The sequence below is a fragment of the Gallinula chloropus genome, assembly GCF_964237585.1.
Source record: "Gallinula chloropus genome assembly, chromosome: 3".
NCBI classification, from domain to species: Eukaryota; Metazoa; Chordata; class Aves; order Gruiformes; family Rallidae; genus Gallinula; species Gallinula chloropus.
Genome location: NC_140087.1, coordinates 92,010,484 through 92,023,626, shown reverse-complemented (window position 1 = coordinate 92,023,626; position 13,143 = coordinate 92,010,484). Strand labels below are relative to the sequence as shown.

Genomic DNA, 13,143 nt, shown 5'->3' with positions numbered 1-13,143 from the left:
AGATCATGTTATTTTTGGATTTAGTCAATGTGACTAGTTATAGAATCTCAGAATTCTATTAAAAAAATAATTCCTAAAAATATTCTGGGATTGAGCATGACAATACGAGCCTTAAATAACTTATTTATAGTACCTAATATGGCATTAGGCTTTTAATTGTTATATGAAAAGGCATGATGCTGCACCCATAATAGTGGCATTATTGAACTCCTTGATAAATTTTGATTTATCTCAGTTACTCAGCTTTATGAACTCTGCTGAGAGCTTAGTACAAAATGTGTATCATAATCTACAGTGACCATTGTTGATAACTCAAATGCTGTTGAAAACGTATCTCATAAAATAGCAATAGCTATTTTGTGGCTAAGGAACACTAGATTTGCTTTGGACCCGTCCTGAGAAGTAACCACACAGAGACCATCTTCCAGGTGCTGTGACTCCACACACCTTTTCTTTATCTTACTTGATCTGAGAAGTTGAGAATGCTAGATGACTGCCCATTTCAATTAGTCTCTCAGACTAAACAGAAAAGAGAATAGCATTCACCAGGAACACATACAATAACAGGAGCTGTTTTTCAAGGCTTGGGGGAAAGAGGGGCACTTCCAGGTCTGATATTTTCACTTGGGACCCTCCATGCTGGATGTACTTTGAATTACAGGAGTTGAGCAATTATTACTGTTGCTCAGGATTGACATCTAGCAGCTGGCTTGTACAGGATTAGTAGATAATGGTCACTCCTAGGTAAAGGTGTTTAGAAAGAAGGCATTTTGGGAGGCAACTTCTAGTGCAGTAAGTTGTGTTTATTTGTCTTTTTGTGCTTTGTTGTTTTTCTAATGTCTCCTGTGAAATTAAGTCATTGATAATGTTTAACACATGGTGGTTCATCTGTACATGAATTTTGGATAATACATGATCAAGACAGCAATTTGTAAGAATAATCCTATGGACAGAGACATTGGAAGAAAAGGTAACAGACCAGTTGTAGTGTAGTTCAGTAATGAAACTGTATGATGACTTGAATGTCTGAAAATGTCTTGAAAGTGTCTTGAAAACAAGAAATGCCACCAGACATCTCAAAAAGTAGCTTAGACTTGAAACAATTTCTTAGTTTTTATAGGTTATTGTCTTTTCCACAGGACTTTCTTTAAATTTAGAAACTGATAAATGATTGTATTACTGTTAGCATGCAGAGAAAGATATGCTCTGCTACCAGGAAATGACATAAGCTTGAGATTGGTTTGTTGTGAAAGTATTAGGAGAACTAAAGAAAACCACTCTGTGATTTAAGATAGCTGATATGATTTCATGGAATGGAAAGTCATGACTCATTAACTGGTTGGGGTTCTCAAAAGATTGAAGAAGTATATAACACAGCCTTGCTTTGTTGCTCTCCTTAAGGACGCACCAGTTAGCCCTACTAATAAGAATCCATATTACACTGAAGATTGCTTTTTTCATAGCATCCTAACTTTTATCACAATTAAAAGTTATCTCTTTAAACAGCTTATGTTGGATTGATTTAGTTCTTAAACACAACTAAATGTGTACTCCTGTCCAAATGGCTCTAGGTCACCCTGTCTGAGTAAGGGCAGTTGGACCAGATGACCTCCAGAGGTCTCTTGCAGCATCAACCATTCTGTGGTTGTTATATTCTATTCATACTGTCAATGGATTTTATTCCTTAAGAATATAGATTTTGTAATACTTGGTACATAAGTCTGAAGAATGAATTCATCGAAATGCTGTTTTTTTCATAGGATCACAAGGGAGCAGTGTCTCATTTTAAAACTTCAAAAATATTTCTTAAATCTTATTGCATGCTTAAATGTTAGTTTTATACAGTGCGAAGTATTGATTATATTAGTGATGTTTTCTTTGTCACAACTCTTCCAGAGTTCATCTACTAACCTGAGGTTCGTAGCAGGTAATATGATGTTCCTAGAATTTTCATTAGCCATAAAGACTTCAATCTCAGCCTTACTATGAAAAATATTTCATTGTTCATTCTAGTTCTGTTACTTTCACACAGAAGTTACATAGATGATTCAACCTCAAATTAAGTTATATTTAATGTTGAATGTTTTAATGGGTTGCTCAGGGAGGTGGTGGAGTCATCATCCCTTCGAGTGTTTAAGGAAAGGTTGGATGAGGTACTTAGGGACATGGTTTGGTGAGTAGGTGGTGGGGGACGGTTGGACTAGATGATGTTGGAGGTCTTGTCCAACCTTTATGATTCTATGAAGTGTGCATTGTTTGAATGCAAAGGTTTTGTATTGTGGAGCCTTTGCTCTTTTGGGACAAGTTTGTAAATTCCCAGTGTATCAAGCTTCCTTGTTTGGATGTAAGGCATCTGGGCTGTTTCCCCAGCCTGAGAAGGACTCCTGGTAATATCCAGTGTTATTTCGAGTTGAGTTCAGAGGATTCTTTTGATCGAAACTTAGGAAAATATATGAAAAAAAGGATTTATAGAAAGCTACCACTTGAAGTCTCCCTTTTACATCTCTGTCTTCAGCCTGAAGCAAGACCTCGTCTCTCTTTAGAACCTTTTTTTGGTTTCTCTCCTTTCCCTTTAAAGGGAATACCTGGCCAGTTCCCAGCTGGGTCTGGCAGTAACAGAGTTAGTAAGTCACAGGTCCTTGGCCCATCCTGTTAAACATAGTTATGACTCAGCAGATAGCAATGCAATGTTGATATTTTTTTACCTTGAAATATTTTAACCCCATTTAATCTGTAACTACCAAAATCCTTATTGTTGCGGAAAGTGGGAGACGTGCAGATTAAGCTGTATGTATTCTTTTTTTTCCGCTTGACTTTAATTAGACAACGAATTTTTAAGTCATGAGACTTCACAAAAGTGGTAATTTCCAGTTTCTGAAAATGCTATGAAGTCTTTCTATGTGATGCAAATGATTTTTGATCTTTTATTTTCCATCCTCAATCACTTAGAATCTGTGAATGTTAAAAGTTTTTACAAACTGTAAAAGAGCACATTATTTTTCTAATTATCCTTCAAATTGTAAGCAGTACACCAGGCTTGAACATTCATAGGCTAGACATGCTGTGCGTAGGGGGTGTTAAAGCAAAAGCATGTTCTCTCTCTGCAGCTTTAGTCTTGCAGCTGGCAGAGCTACTTATTTCAGGTCAGACCCTGGTGTCTGGTATCATTAACCTTCTTTCCTACTCTGGTCTCTTCTGTTGGCAACTTAATATTCACCTCTTATACCTTCTCTTTTTTTTATTTTCCTGAGGAGATCAGCTGGAACAAAAAAGGGTAGATAGACTCAGCTCTAACAGTGTTTTAGGCTGTAGGGGTGTAGCTGTAGTACCTTCAGTGTTGCCTGTGCTTTTTTTTTTTTTTTTTTTTCTGTCAAGCACTCCTTAGCATGGCTTGCTTGTGACTTCAGCCTGGAATGAATTTATTTGTAGGCAGTCCTCAGTGCTGAAGAGGACGAGTGTAGTTATGCAAGCAATTACTTCAGGAGGTTAGAAAAAAAAGAGTGCTTTATTTTGGTTTGGATGTACTCTATACAGCAGTCCTCCTAGCTCTGCCTTTCCTGCCAGCCATGCTGTATTGTTCCCTGTGAGCACTCAGCACTTTGATAAGAGGGATGCTGGCCTGTGAGATTGTTTGCCTTTTACCATTGGCCAGGGTTGCCTAGGACCTGGCAGAAGGAACCGGGGAAGGAAGGGGTGAACCTGTTCCAAGTGTAAATTTGCTGGCACTTGTTCCATTGATTCATTGTGAAAAGCTACCCAAGTTTGTGGTGGGAGGAGACTAAACAGGAAGAAGTTGAGGGTTCTAAGGAAACACCACATTTGGGTTGGGTAACACTGTGTCATACAGACAGGATGTCGTGAGAAGTAGGAGGGTGTGAGTCTCTCAGCATGTAGTTGTACTGGAGCTAACTAGCCCTCCTGCCTAACAAACCAAAACGACCTCCTGTTTCTGGAACCAGCTAGTGTCTCTAGATACCTGTACAAATATATGTGCAGTGCCGGTAAACTGGCTGTGAAATCCTCAGAGCAGAGATGCTTAGCTTGCTTCCTACCCTAGAGAAGTATAGAGAGCCCAGGAAGAAGAATAATCGTTCCTTATTTGCCTTCCTCCTTTTCAAAGTCTAAAGTGAAATGATCATGGCCTCCAACAGACAAATCCTCTATTGTAGTCTGCATTTTCTTTGCTTTTCCAGACAACAGACACCACTGAGATTACAAATAATTAACATCATACCATAGATCTTGCTTCAGGGTAGAAAGCACGTACAAATGCGTGCGGAGCAATCTGCGCTGCCAGTTGACTTTCAGAGGTTACAGTAATTATTTTTTTCTTGAACATCTTCAGAGTGCTTCTTGATCAGCTGAATAACTCCATTCCACTGTAGATAATCATATTGAGCATATGAATTAAGTATCTCATTGACTATAGAAACTGCCAAGTAACAGATTAATAACTAGACCTGTTGACTTTGTGCTATTTCTGGGAGCATACCAGGACAACATAGAATTAGAGTGCTGCTCATAAAATGAGTAAAAAAAATAGACAGAGATAGATGTTAAAATAAGTATGTAAACTTCTTTTAAAAGTATTTCAGTTCACAACCCCTTCTCTTTATGGTTGCCACATCTGGAAAAAAAGAGTACCACAGCTGGATTTTAGGACACTTAGCACAGCAAAATGGCCTTCAAGAGATTATGTAAAAATATGAAAAAGCTTAATGCAGTTCTTAAATGATGAAGAAAACTTAAATCTCTGCCATTCTTCTAAGTATGGCTTAGCTTTCATTTTTAAATGAAGACTGTATCTTATGAAATAGTCACAAGCCCACTGGAGAAATGGACAGATATCAGACTTCTCCAGATCATTTCATCAGTCTCTCAAGTGGAAGTTCTGTTCAGTTTCTGTGGATTGCTTATCAGAAACATGTCAGACCTGAGTGGTTTTCTTATAGAAAGAATTGATTTACTAGTGTTGTTCTGAGTAAGGAAGGAGCTGAGGATTTCTGTTTTGTTCGTGCTCGACAATAGCACCACGTTTGCATGGAGGTTTAATTCCCTGCAGCGAAGGACAGAAGTAGAAAACTGTTAGAGAAATGGGGATGAGGGTGTCTGTGGTGTTTCTACATAAAGGAAAGAAGAGTTGTATTTCTAGGAAGAGCTTGATTCTTGATGGAAGAATTATGAGAGTTCAAAAGAGCTGATTTTCTTTTGAGTTATTTTTATATTTTCAGTGTAGCTGTGATAGGGAGATGCATGTTGGTACTGGAAGGAGCTCTTCCTAAGTGACACTTCTTAATTTTGATACATGAGCAGATTTAGTGTCCATGGAATGTCAAGAAATGCTCAATGAAAAGTCACTTGGTATGAGAAACATCACAAGAATCTAAAATCAGTAGACTGAATGCCACTTCTTATTGTAACATCCATGTGAGGAGAGACAGACAGAACTGAAAGTATTGATTACTGTTGCACCAGTATCTGCTAAAGAGGTGTTACCTGATTGCCACAGCTACTAGAAAGATATATGAGAAAAATCAGGTTGAAAAAAAACCAGACTGGGACAAGAGAGGCTGGCTTTGGTCACTGCAAGCAATGTTCAAAAGTCTCTGCCTGTTTCACAGTAGGTGAAACAGATGTCAACACATAGAAAACCAATCTGGTTTGAGCAGCACAATGCAGAGGGACACCAGAAAGTATCACAAACTCGCATGATTAGGAGAAATCAGATGCAGAGGAAAGGTTTTTCCCCTCTGTGAAAGAACAGAGTTCCACATTTTTCTCATCTGTGTTTCCCGTCTCTCAGATACCAAGAGCATTATGTTCACTTGTTCTCTGGTCACGTCCTAAGGAAAAGAAGCAGTGTGAATTTTCTCAAAACTTTTTTTCAAAATCTGCTTAGGAAAATGAGAAGAAAAATCCTTGTTTCCAATGTCCGTTATTATATGTTACTGTTTTTATGTCTTTTGTCCTTATTGCTGCTGTTTCTTTATTTTTTTCCAGAAAAATTAAAATGCATAGAAATTGGCCAAACTTGAAAGCAGATGTAGGGGTTTTTTTTTCAGCCTGAACTCTTTAAAATCAATGAAAGACTAGCCTTTGACTTCATTAGGGCCAGGAGTACACCAATAATTCCTGTAAGTAAGGATACAGAATACTGCTGGAAACACTAAGGGAAAAATGCTCTGAGCCCCTATTACAGTTTTGGTATTTCTATGACTTTCAAAACAATTTTAAGAGACCTTTCAAAATTTTTATAACAAAAATATTTAACCAAATATTTTTTTCTAAACTGCCTGTGATTAAAAGTGACCACTAATCTATACTTGTTCAGTAAATGAAAGTAGAAACACACTGAAGTATATGAAATATTAGTTAAATCCCTTTCCTCGGTGTTAAAATGATTTGCAGCTTTGCTTTCAGTGGTACATATTCGGAGTGGGTTGAGCGCTGCCTAAGTAATTAATAACTCTTAAGCTGTCTGAATAGTTTCCCTTGAGTTGCATCATATAATGTGTCATATGAAAACAACTTGAGGCCTAATGTAACATGAAACTGTAGAGTCCATCTTAATGTGATTTGAGGAAGATGAATGGGAAGGAAATTATTTCTTATTCTGGGTAACAAACAGCTGTCCTTAACTTTTATTTGAAAAGAATTTAAAATACCTTTTCTAGGCAGACATTGGTAAAATGTCCCAGTTAGTTATTTCCTCTTCTCCCATTGTACCAGTTAAGCTAGGCAAGAAGCAAATATCAAAAATAGAGTAATTTGAAGAAATACTGAGAATCAAGCGGAGATTTTGTGTTTTGGGTCTCCTAAGCTTTACTTTTATATTCATATCGGAACTCAGTTTGAATCCCATAGCAAACACAAAAAGGTAAAGATTTCATTGTCTCTGTCAACGGAGTACTGAAGTTGTTGACTAGCATAGGGAAGTTGTTTAAACTAACTCTTTGAGCTCTGGTCACCAAAGTATTGTGACATTGTCATGTTACAAGTGACATATATCAGGTAATGGTATATGTCAGCTGGAAAAGATATGTCTTGCCATAAACTCTAAACATCTCTCACCTCACTCTCAGGAAATGTAAGTTGGCTCATCTTTCTCTTCTTGGAAGATATTCAGCAAGCTGGAGGCTTCATTGATACTTGTAAATACGGAAGTTTATCGTATACTGTAGTGTATTCTCACTCAATATGGAACAATTAGAGTTCATAAGGTTTAAAAATAGATGCTGCTTTTCCATTAGTGCTTTTTTAAAAATAAAAACAAAAGGTAAATAAAGGATTGCCTTACTAAATTTGATATGGGTAACTCAATGCTGCTTTACAAAGATAGAACTATAACTGTTTATAGCACAGTGAATACACAGTTAATTCATTCATAATTACTTTTAGCATGGTAGCACGAGGAGAACCAGCTGGTATCTGCATTTCAGAAATTTTCAGAACTTCTGAGGAAACAAGTGAATAATCAAATATTTTGCCAAAAATCAGTTTAAGACTTGATTTTTATAAACAGAAGGTGTATATATGAATATAATTGTAAAGTTCATGCAAAATTCCTGCAACTGCTCTTCTAGTAACCTCATTGCATACAATCTGTGCTGTGCTGTGCTTGGGTCACAGCACCTAGAATCATAGAACCACAGAATATCCTGAGTTGGAAGGGACCATTTTGTCCAACTCCTGGGTCCCCACAGGACCAGCCAAGTCAGTACATGTCACTGAGTGCATCGTCCAGATGCTTCTGAAACTCAGTCAAGCTCGGTACTGTGACCTCTTCCTTGGGAAGCCTCTTCCAGTGCCCAACCACCCTCTCAGTAAAGAGCCTCTTCCTAACATCCAGCCTAAACCTCCCCTGTCTCAGCTTTATACTGTTCCCTTAGGGTCTATCACTGGTCACCAAAGCAAAGAGATAGGCACCTGCCCCTTCACTCCCCCTCATCAGGAAGCCATAGTCTGCGATGAGGTCGCACTCCAGTCTCCTTTTCTCCAGGCTGAACAAACTTCAGCCTCTCCTCACAATACTTCCCCTCTAGACCCTTCACCATCCTCGTTGCCCTCCTCTGGAAACTCCAATATTTTTGTGTCCATCCTGTACTGTGGTGCCCAAAACTTCACACAGTACCCAAGGTGAGGCCACACCAGCACAGTGTAGAGGGCAACAATGCCCTTCCTGGACTGTCTGGCAATGCTGTGCTTGATGCACCCCAGGATACGGTTGGCCCTCCTGGCTGCCCAGGCACACTGCTGACTCATGTTTAACTTGCTGTTGACCAAGACACCCAAATCTCTCTCAGCATGGCTGGCCTCCAGTGTCTGATCCTCCAGTCTATATGTGCAGCCAGGGTTGCCCCTTCCCAGGTGCGGAATCCAGCACTGGCCCTTGTTAAACTTCATGCTGTTGGTGACTGCCCAGCTCTCCAATCTGTCCAGGTCTCCCTGCAAGGCTTTTTTAGGAAAAAAGTACGGCTATGTTTAATCCAGTAAAAAAGAGGAGAAATCAATGGAAGCCTTTGCAACTTGTGAGTATCTGTATGCTTTGATAGTGGCACACTATCACTGCCATTGCAGGAATGTCAGTGTGTATTAACATACTGGTGCTTCAACCTCTGAGACAATAAGAGATACCTGAATGTTTGGATTTGTAACACACATATGTATGATAGAAAAGCTTGTACTGTTAGGATTTTTCTGCTTGTTATCTTTGGTGTCCTCAATCTGCCAGCTGGGACCTCTGTCATTTACAGTACACCTCTTTCCAGTAGGCTACGTTGGTGTAAATTCAAGGCTGTGTATTCAGTTCATGTGCTTCAATTCCTGCTATTGTTTTCAGCAGTTTCCACCAAGGGTGTGCTTCACTCTGACAACACAGTGCTCCATTCATCAACTTTTTTTTTTCTTTTTAATTATATAGTACTGACAATACGGACAGAGGGAGAAAATCAAACTCTCTGAATTCCGCCCAAAATAAAATGTAGTCAGACTTTGGGCGCCAGAGACTCAGAATGATTCAAATTGCCGACTCTCAAGCACCACCTAACGCCTGGTGGCACCTAAAATGAATCATTTTGGACAACAGATTTCCCCTGGCGTCTAGGCATAGATTTCAGGGAAGCTCAGAAGCACCATGGCTTAAGCAGCCAGGCATGTAACTCCCACCCATGTTTCATTGTGTCTCCAAGTTGTGTGTAGACATGCCTGAACTCTGCCTACATTCCCAGAGGTGCCTAAACTATTGACTGTGCTTAAATCACATGTAATAAGCTTGGAGGACCTCGAATTCAACCACAGTAGTCACAAGCGAGCACTTTCTGTTTAGAAGAGGGAGAGAGGGGACCTTTTGAATAGCCTTAAAGTTTAGAGCAGTCATCTAGAAAGGGTATTTGGTTCGGTTTTTCCTAAGCTAAGGAAGCTCAACAGGAGTGGGAGAACTTGACTGTTGTCACACGGTTAAAGATCCTTCCCGGGAGAGGGAAAATCTCAGATTTGTCTTTCTGTTCTCAAGTCTGTTCATGTATTTAGGTCCAAATTTTTTTTTTCCAAAAAAATATAAGCATCCTTTGGTACAGAGATCAGATGTCAGGGATGCCCTTGTTTGCCTGTCTGGTTTAACCTGTAAATTCTTTCTTGTCACTTTTGTAGATGAATTCACACCCTTATTTATTGCTACCAGTATTTCTGTGATGTTATGTCTATCTTAAGGCCTCTTACTGGTTTGGCCTAGATGCTGTGATATACTACCCTAAGTTAAGATTCTCTGTATTTGCACTTTGCATCTGTAGCCTTTGAGGTGAGCTTGATACAGGTTTCCTTCATCTTTATTCTTGTTCCTTTTGTTCTTTCCCTGTGCCACATGGAAAGGGTAAATACTCTGTGAAGAAGTAATTGTTGAGCTGCGAACATGTGAAACAACTTGTATTTTTCATTAACATTTCAGCTTCTCTCATGTTCAAATATTAAGTTTTATGTTTTTGTTTCTGTGCTGGCCACCTCCCCGCCCTCTCCCCCCAAATGTCATTCTGTATTTCTTATTTAAAACACCCTTTTGCCTGTTTCTGCGGAGTTTTTAACTGAGCTTTACTGAGTAGAACATACCATGGTAGTAATACTTAAATTTTGCTGTAGTATCTTCCTGATCATCTGTACCTGTCACTTCAACACTAGGTACACGTTTTTTATTCTGTTGCATTTGCTTGAAGCCATTCAGGGAGCAAGAGCATACGGGACATTATTTATAGTAGCAGATAATGTGCTGTTTTTCTGAGTATTTTTATCCCTTTGGGTTTTTTTCCTTTTAGCGTTCGCTATCTGGCTGGAAGGGGTTGAGTGTGAAGTGCACACTTTAAAGCATCTGTTAATGACTTGAAAGTCACCAAAGAATGTTTGCATAGTAACACAATGCGAATTCTATTTCCAGAATAAAAGCTATTGCTTCTGTTAAATTATGTCTTTGGTATCGAGCAGCGGTATACCAAATTTATGCTGTTTGACCAAATGCTGGAACAATTTGCCCAGGTGTATGTGGAATAATCTCCATTTTTGGAATCTTCCAAAGCTCAGCTAGACAGGAATTAAAGTACCTGCTTTGAGTAGGGGATTAGATCCATTGGCCTCTAGAGATACCTTCCTACCTAAATTATTTTGTGAATCCAGCTGAACTTATCCTTGGTTGAATTCTATTTAAATCTTAATTCTTTTGTTGGTTTCACTGAAATTGGTGTAATGGCCTTAGGAATTAATTTGATTTGACCTTGTCTGCTTTCATCATTTCTCCCAATATTGTTTTCTCTGTCATGTCAAAGTTAAGAGAACCTAGGGTGAACCCTTGTCATTTTCATAATGCTGGCCCATACCTTAAGTCTTGCCCTGTTTCCCAAATGGTTTGATAAACAGTTAAGGGAGATAATTTTATATCATGTCCACTCTCAGACAGCCATCTTTTTTTAGAGAAAATTTTGAAAGAAACACTTAAAATTTTAGCAGATGAGTACTGTCATTCTTTTGGACAGCTCTTAAGAGCATCAGGGAGTCTTACAGTAACAAGCAATGAAGGGGGCGGGGGGAGTACTCCATATTTACAAGAACACCTACCATATCCAGAAGTACTTCCATTTGTTTTGCAGACTTATCATACCTAGCATGGTTTCCCCTCCTTTCATTTAATGAAGACTTCTGATACTTCCCTTCTACAGTTGTCTGCCCTTTTCCCATTGATGTAAACTCCCCTGTGTCTCCCAGTGTGGAACTTAGCTGGCAAAGTTAATTGATTTTTGGAGAGCTAATCTGATGCTCCCACAGCCAGATGTCCTGTTTAGATTACAGCTGAAAACCTGAGATGCCATGTCCTTTGCTTGCCAGGAGTGCTGTAAACCATGGGGCTGATCCTGTGTCCCAATAGCTTACTGTTCTGCAGAGACACACTCATGAATTACTGATGCCTAGTGAAGTTATTTTCTTTATAAATTATGAACATATTTTTTATGGTACAATTAAAGTAGAGTTGTGTGAAATCTTGATCTAAGTGCTGCAGAGCCTCTGCACTTTTGCCTTGTCTTTTGACATTGAAGTATCTATAGCTGTACAACAGAGCATATGGGTCCACTAACAATGTGGGAGTGCAGCCAATTTGGTCCTGGGATAAAACAGGAATCAGCTGTGGGAAATAAGCCAAAGAAGTGTGATTCCCACATAAGGGACTTAAATAGGTGTTAGTCCATAACAAAGCACTCTGGCAGGATTTAGAGCAGGCTCCTCTGCACAGAAGGTATTTTTCCTGAGATCCTAAGCTGACTGAGGTGCACTGATGTTCAGGAGGGTTGTGAGGATACTGTCTTGTCAGCTACCACATTGCTCTCTTCTTTTATTCCCCCCTTTGTTTTGGTTTGGTTTTTGTTTAGGTTTTATGGAGGTTTTAGTAAAGCCTTTATAGCACAGTACTGTGTAATTATAATCCCATTTGTAGTTCGAAATGCAGAAGCTTGAAATGAAAAGAGTTACTTACAGAATCCTTATTTGTTGATTACAGAAATAGTATATATTTAATGATTACACAAGTCTTTAGAATTGAGTTAGAGATCCATTTTTTCCTGAAATACAAATTTTCCAGACTTTATAGAAGTGGTGGTGTACTGCATTGTGTGACATAGCTGGCAAGTCAGACTTTGAGATGTGTCATCATAGGTAAGAAAGAAATAAAAACAAGAGCAAGTTATTAATGCAGAAATGCATTCCTTACTTTTGTTCAAGCCTCGTAAAGTCCAGCTGTTCTCATACTCGTGGTGTCCAAGTCATTGTCCTTGGAGGTCACTGGATCAAATGCCCTGCTCAAAGCAAGACCAACTTGAAAGTTAGACCAGGTTATTGTGAGCCCTGTCCAGCTGTGTTGTGAAAGTCTCCAAAGATGGGGATTATTCCACAGATCCTCTGGGAAACTTGTTCCCATATCCCAAACAGTAAATTGGGAAAAGCTGTATTCTATAATACATTTACATGTAGCATTCACATTGCAGCACTTCTTTGAAGACTCCTTTTTACAGTAAACACAGATTTTAAGTAAGTTAGAAAAAAAATTCTTTAGCAAAATCTTCAGCCACTTATAAGGAAGCTGAATTGTAGTTTTGAGAAGAGGCCCTTCTGAATGCTGAAGCCCATGAATTCATATGTGTGTGAGTGAATATTTGGCTCCTTGTTTTCACCAGGTATTATTTCTGTTCATTTCTTTTAAATAGTCTGTGTGTATAAGAACAACAAGAAAGCTTGGTTTTTTTTCCCTTTCTTCTGTTGTAGGCAAGTATTTCCAAATGGGCTTCCTGAAGAATACTCTCTAGTTGCTACGTTCCGTGTCCGGCGAAATACCAAGAAAGAGCGTTGGTACATATGGCAAGTTTTAAATCAGTATGACACACCTGAGGTTAGAGTTGTGTTTGATTTATTTTTTTCATTAAGTTTCTTTCTTTCCCCCTCATATAAGATGCCAAATATAACTCACTGGATGTTTCACTACTGATTTAGCTATAGTTTATATGGAATAGATAGACTGCTCTGAAATAATTGATGATTTATCATAGGAATGGCAGAAGTTTAACAAAATGTATTGAGACTGCAAACTAGGATAAGAAAGCATGTTATGATTTATAG

At 38.7% G+C, this 13,143-nt stretch overlaps 1 protein-coding gene across 1 annotated transcript in view; it reads left to right on the top strand.

The window, feature by feature from the left end:
* Positions 1-13,143, top strand: part of COL19A1 (collagen type XIX alpha 1 chain) — a gene marked incomplete at both ends in the record, with an annotated part of 189,375 nt that overhangs the window by 17,359 nt on the left and 158,873 nt on the right. Inside the window, one exon of the mRNA XM_084260981.1 lies at positions 12,793-12,916. Within this exon, the coding sequence (XP_084117107.1) occupies positions 12,793-12,916 (124 nt within the window). The remainder of the gene's footprint in view (positions 1-12,792; positions 12,917-13,143) is intronic.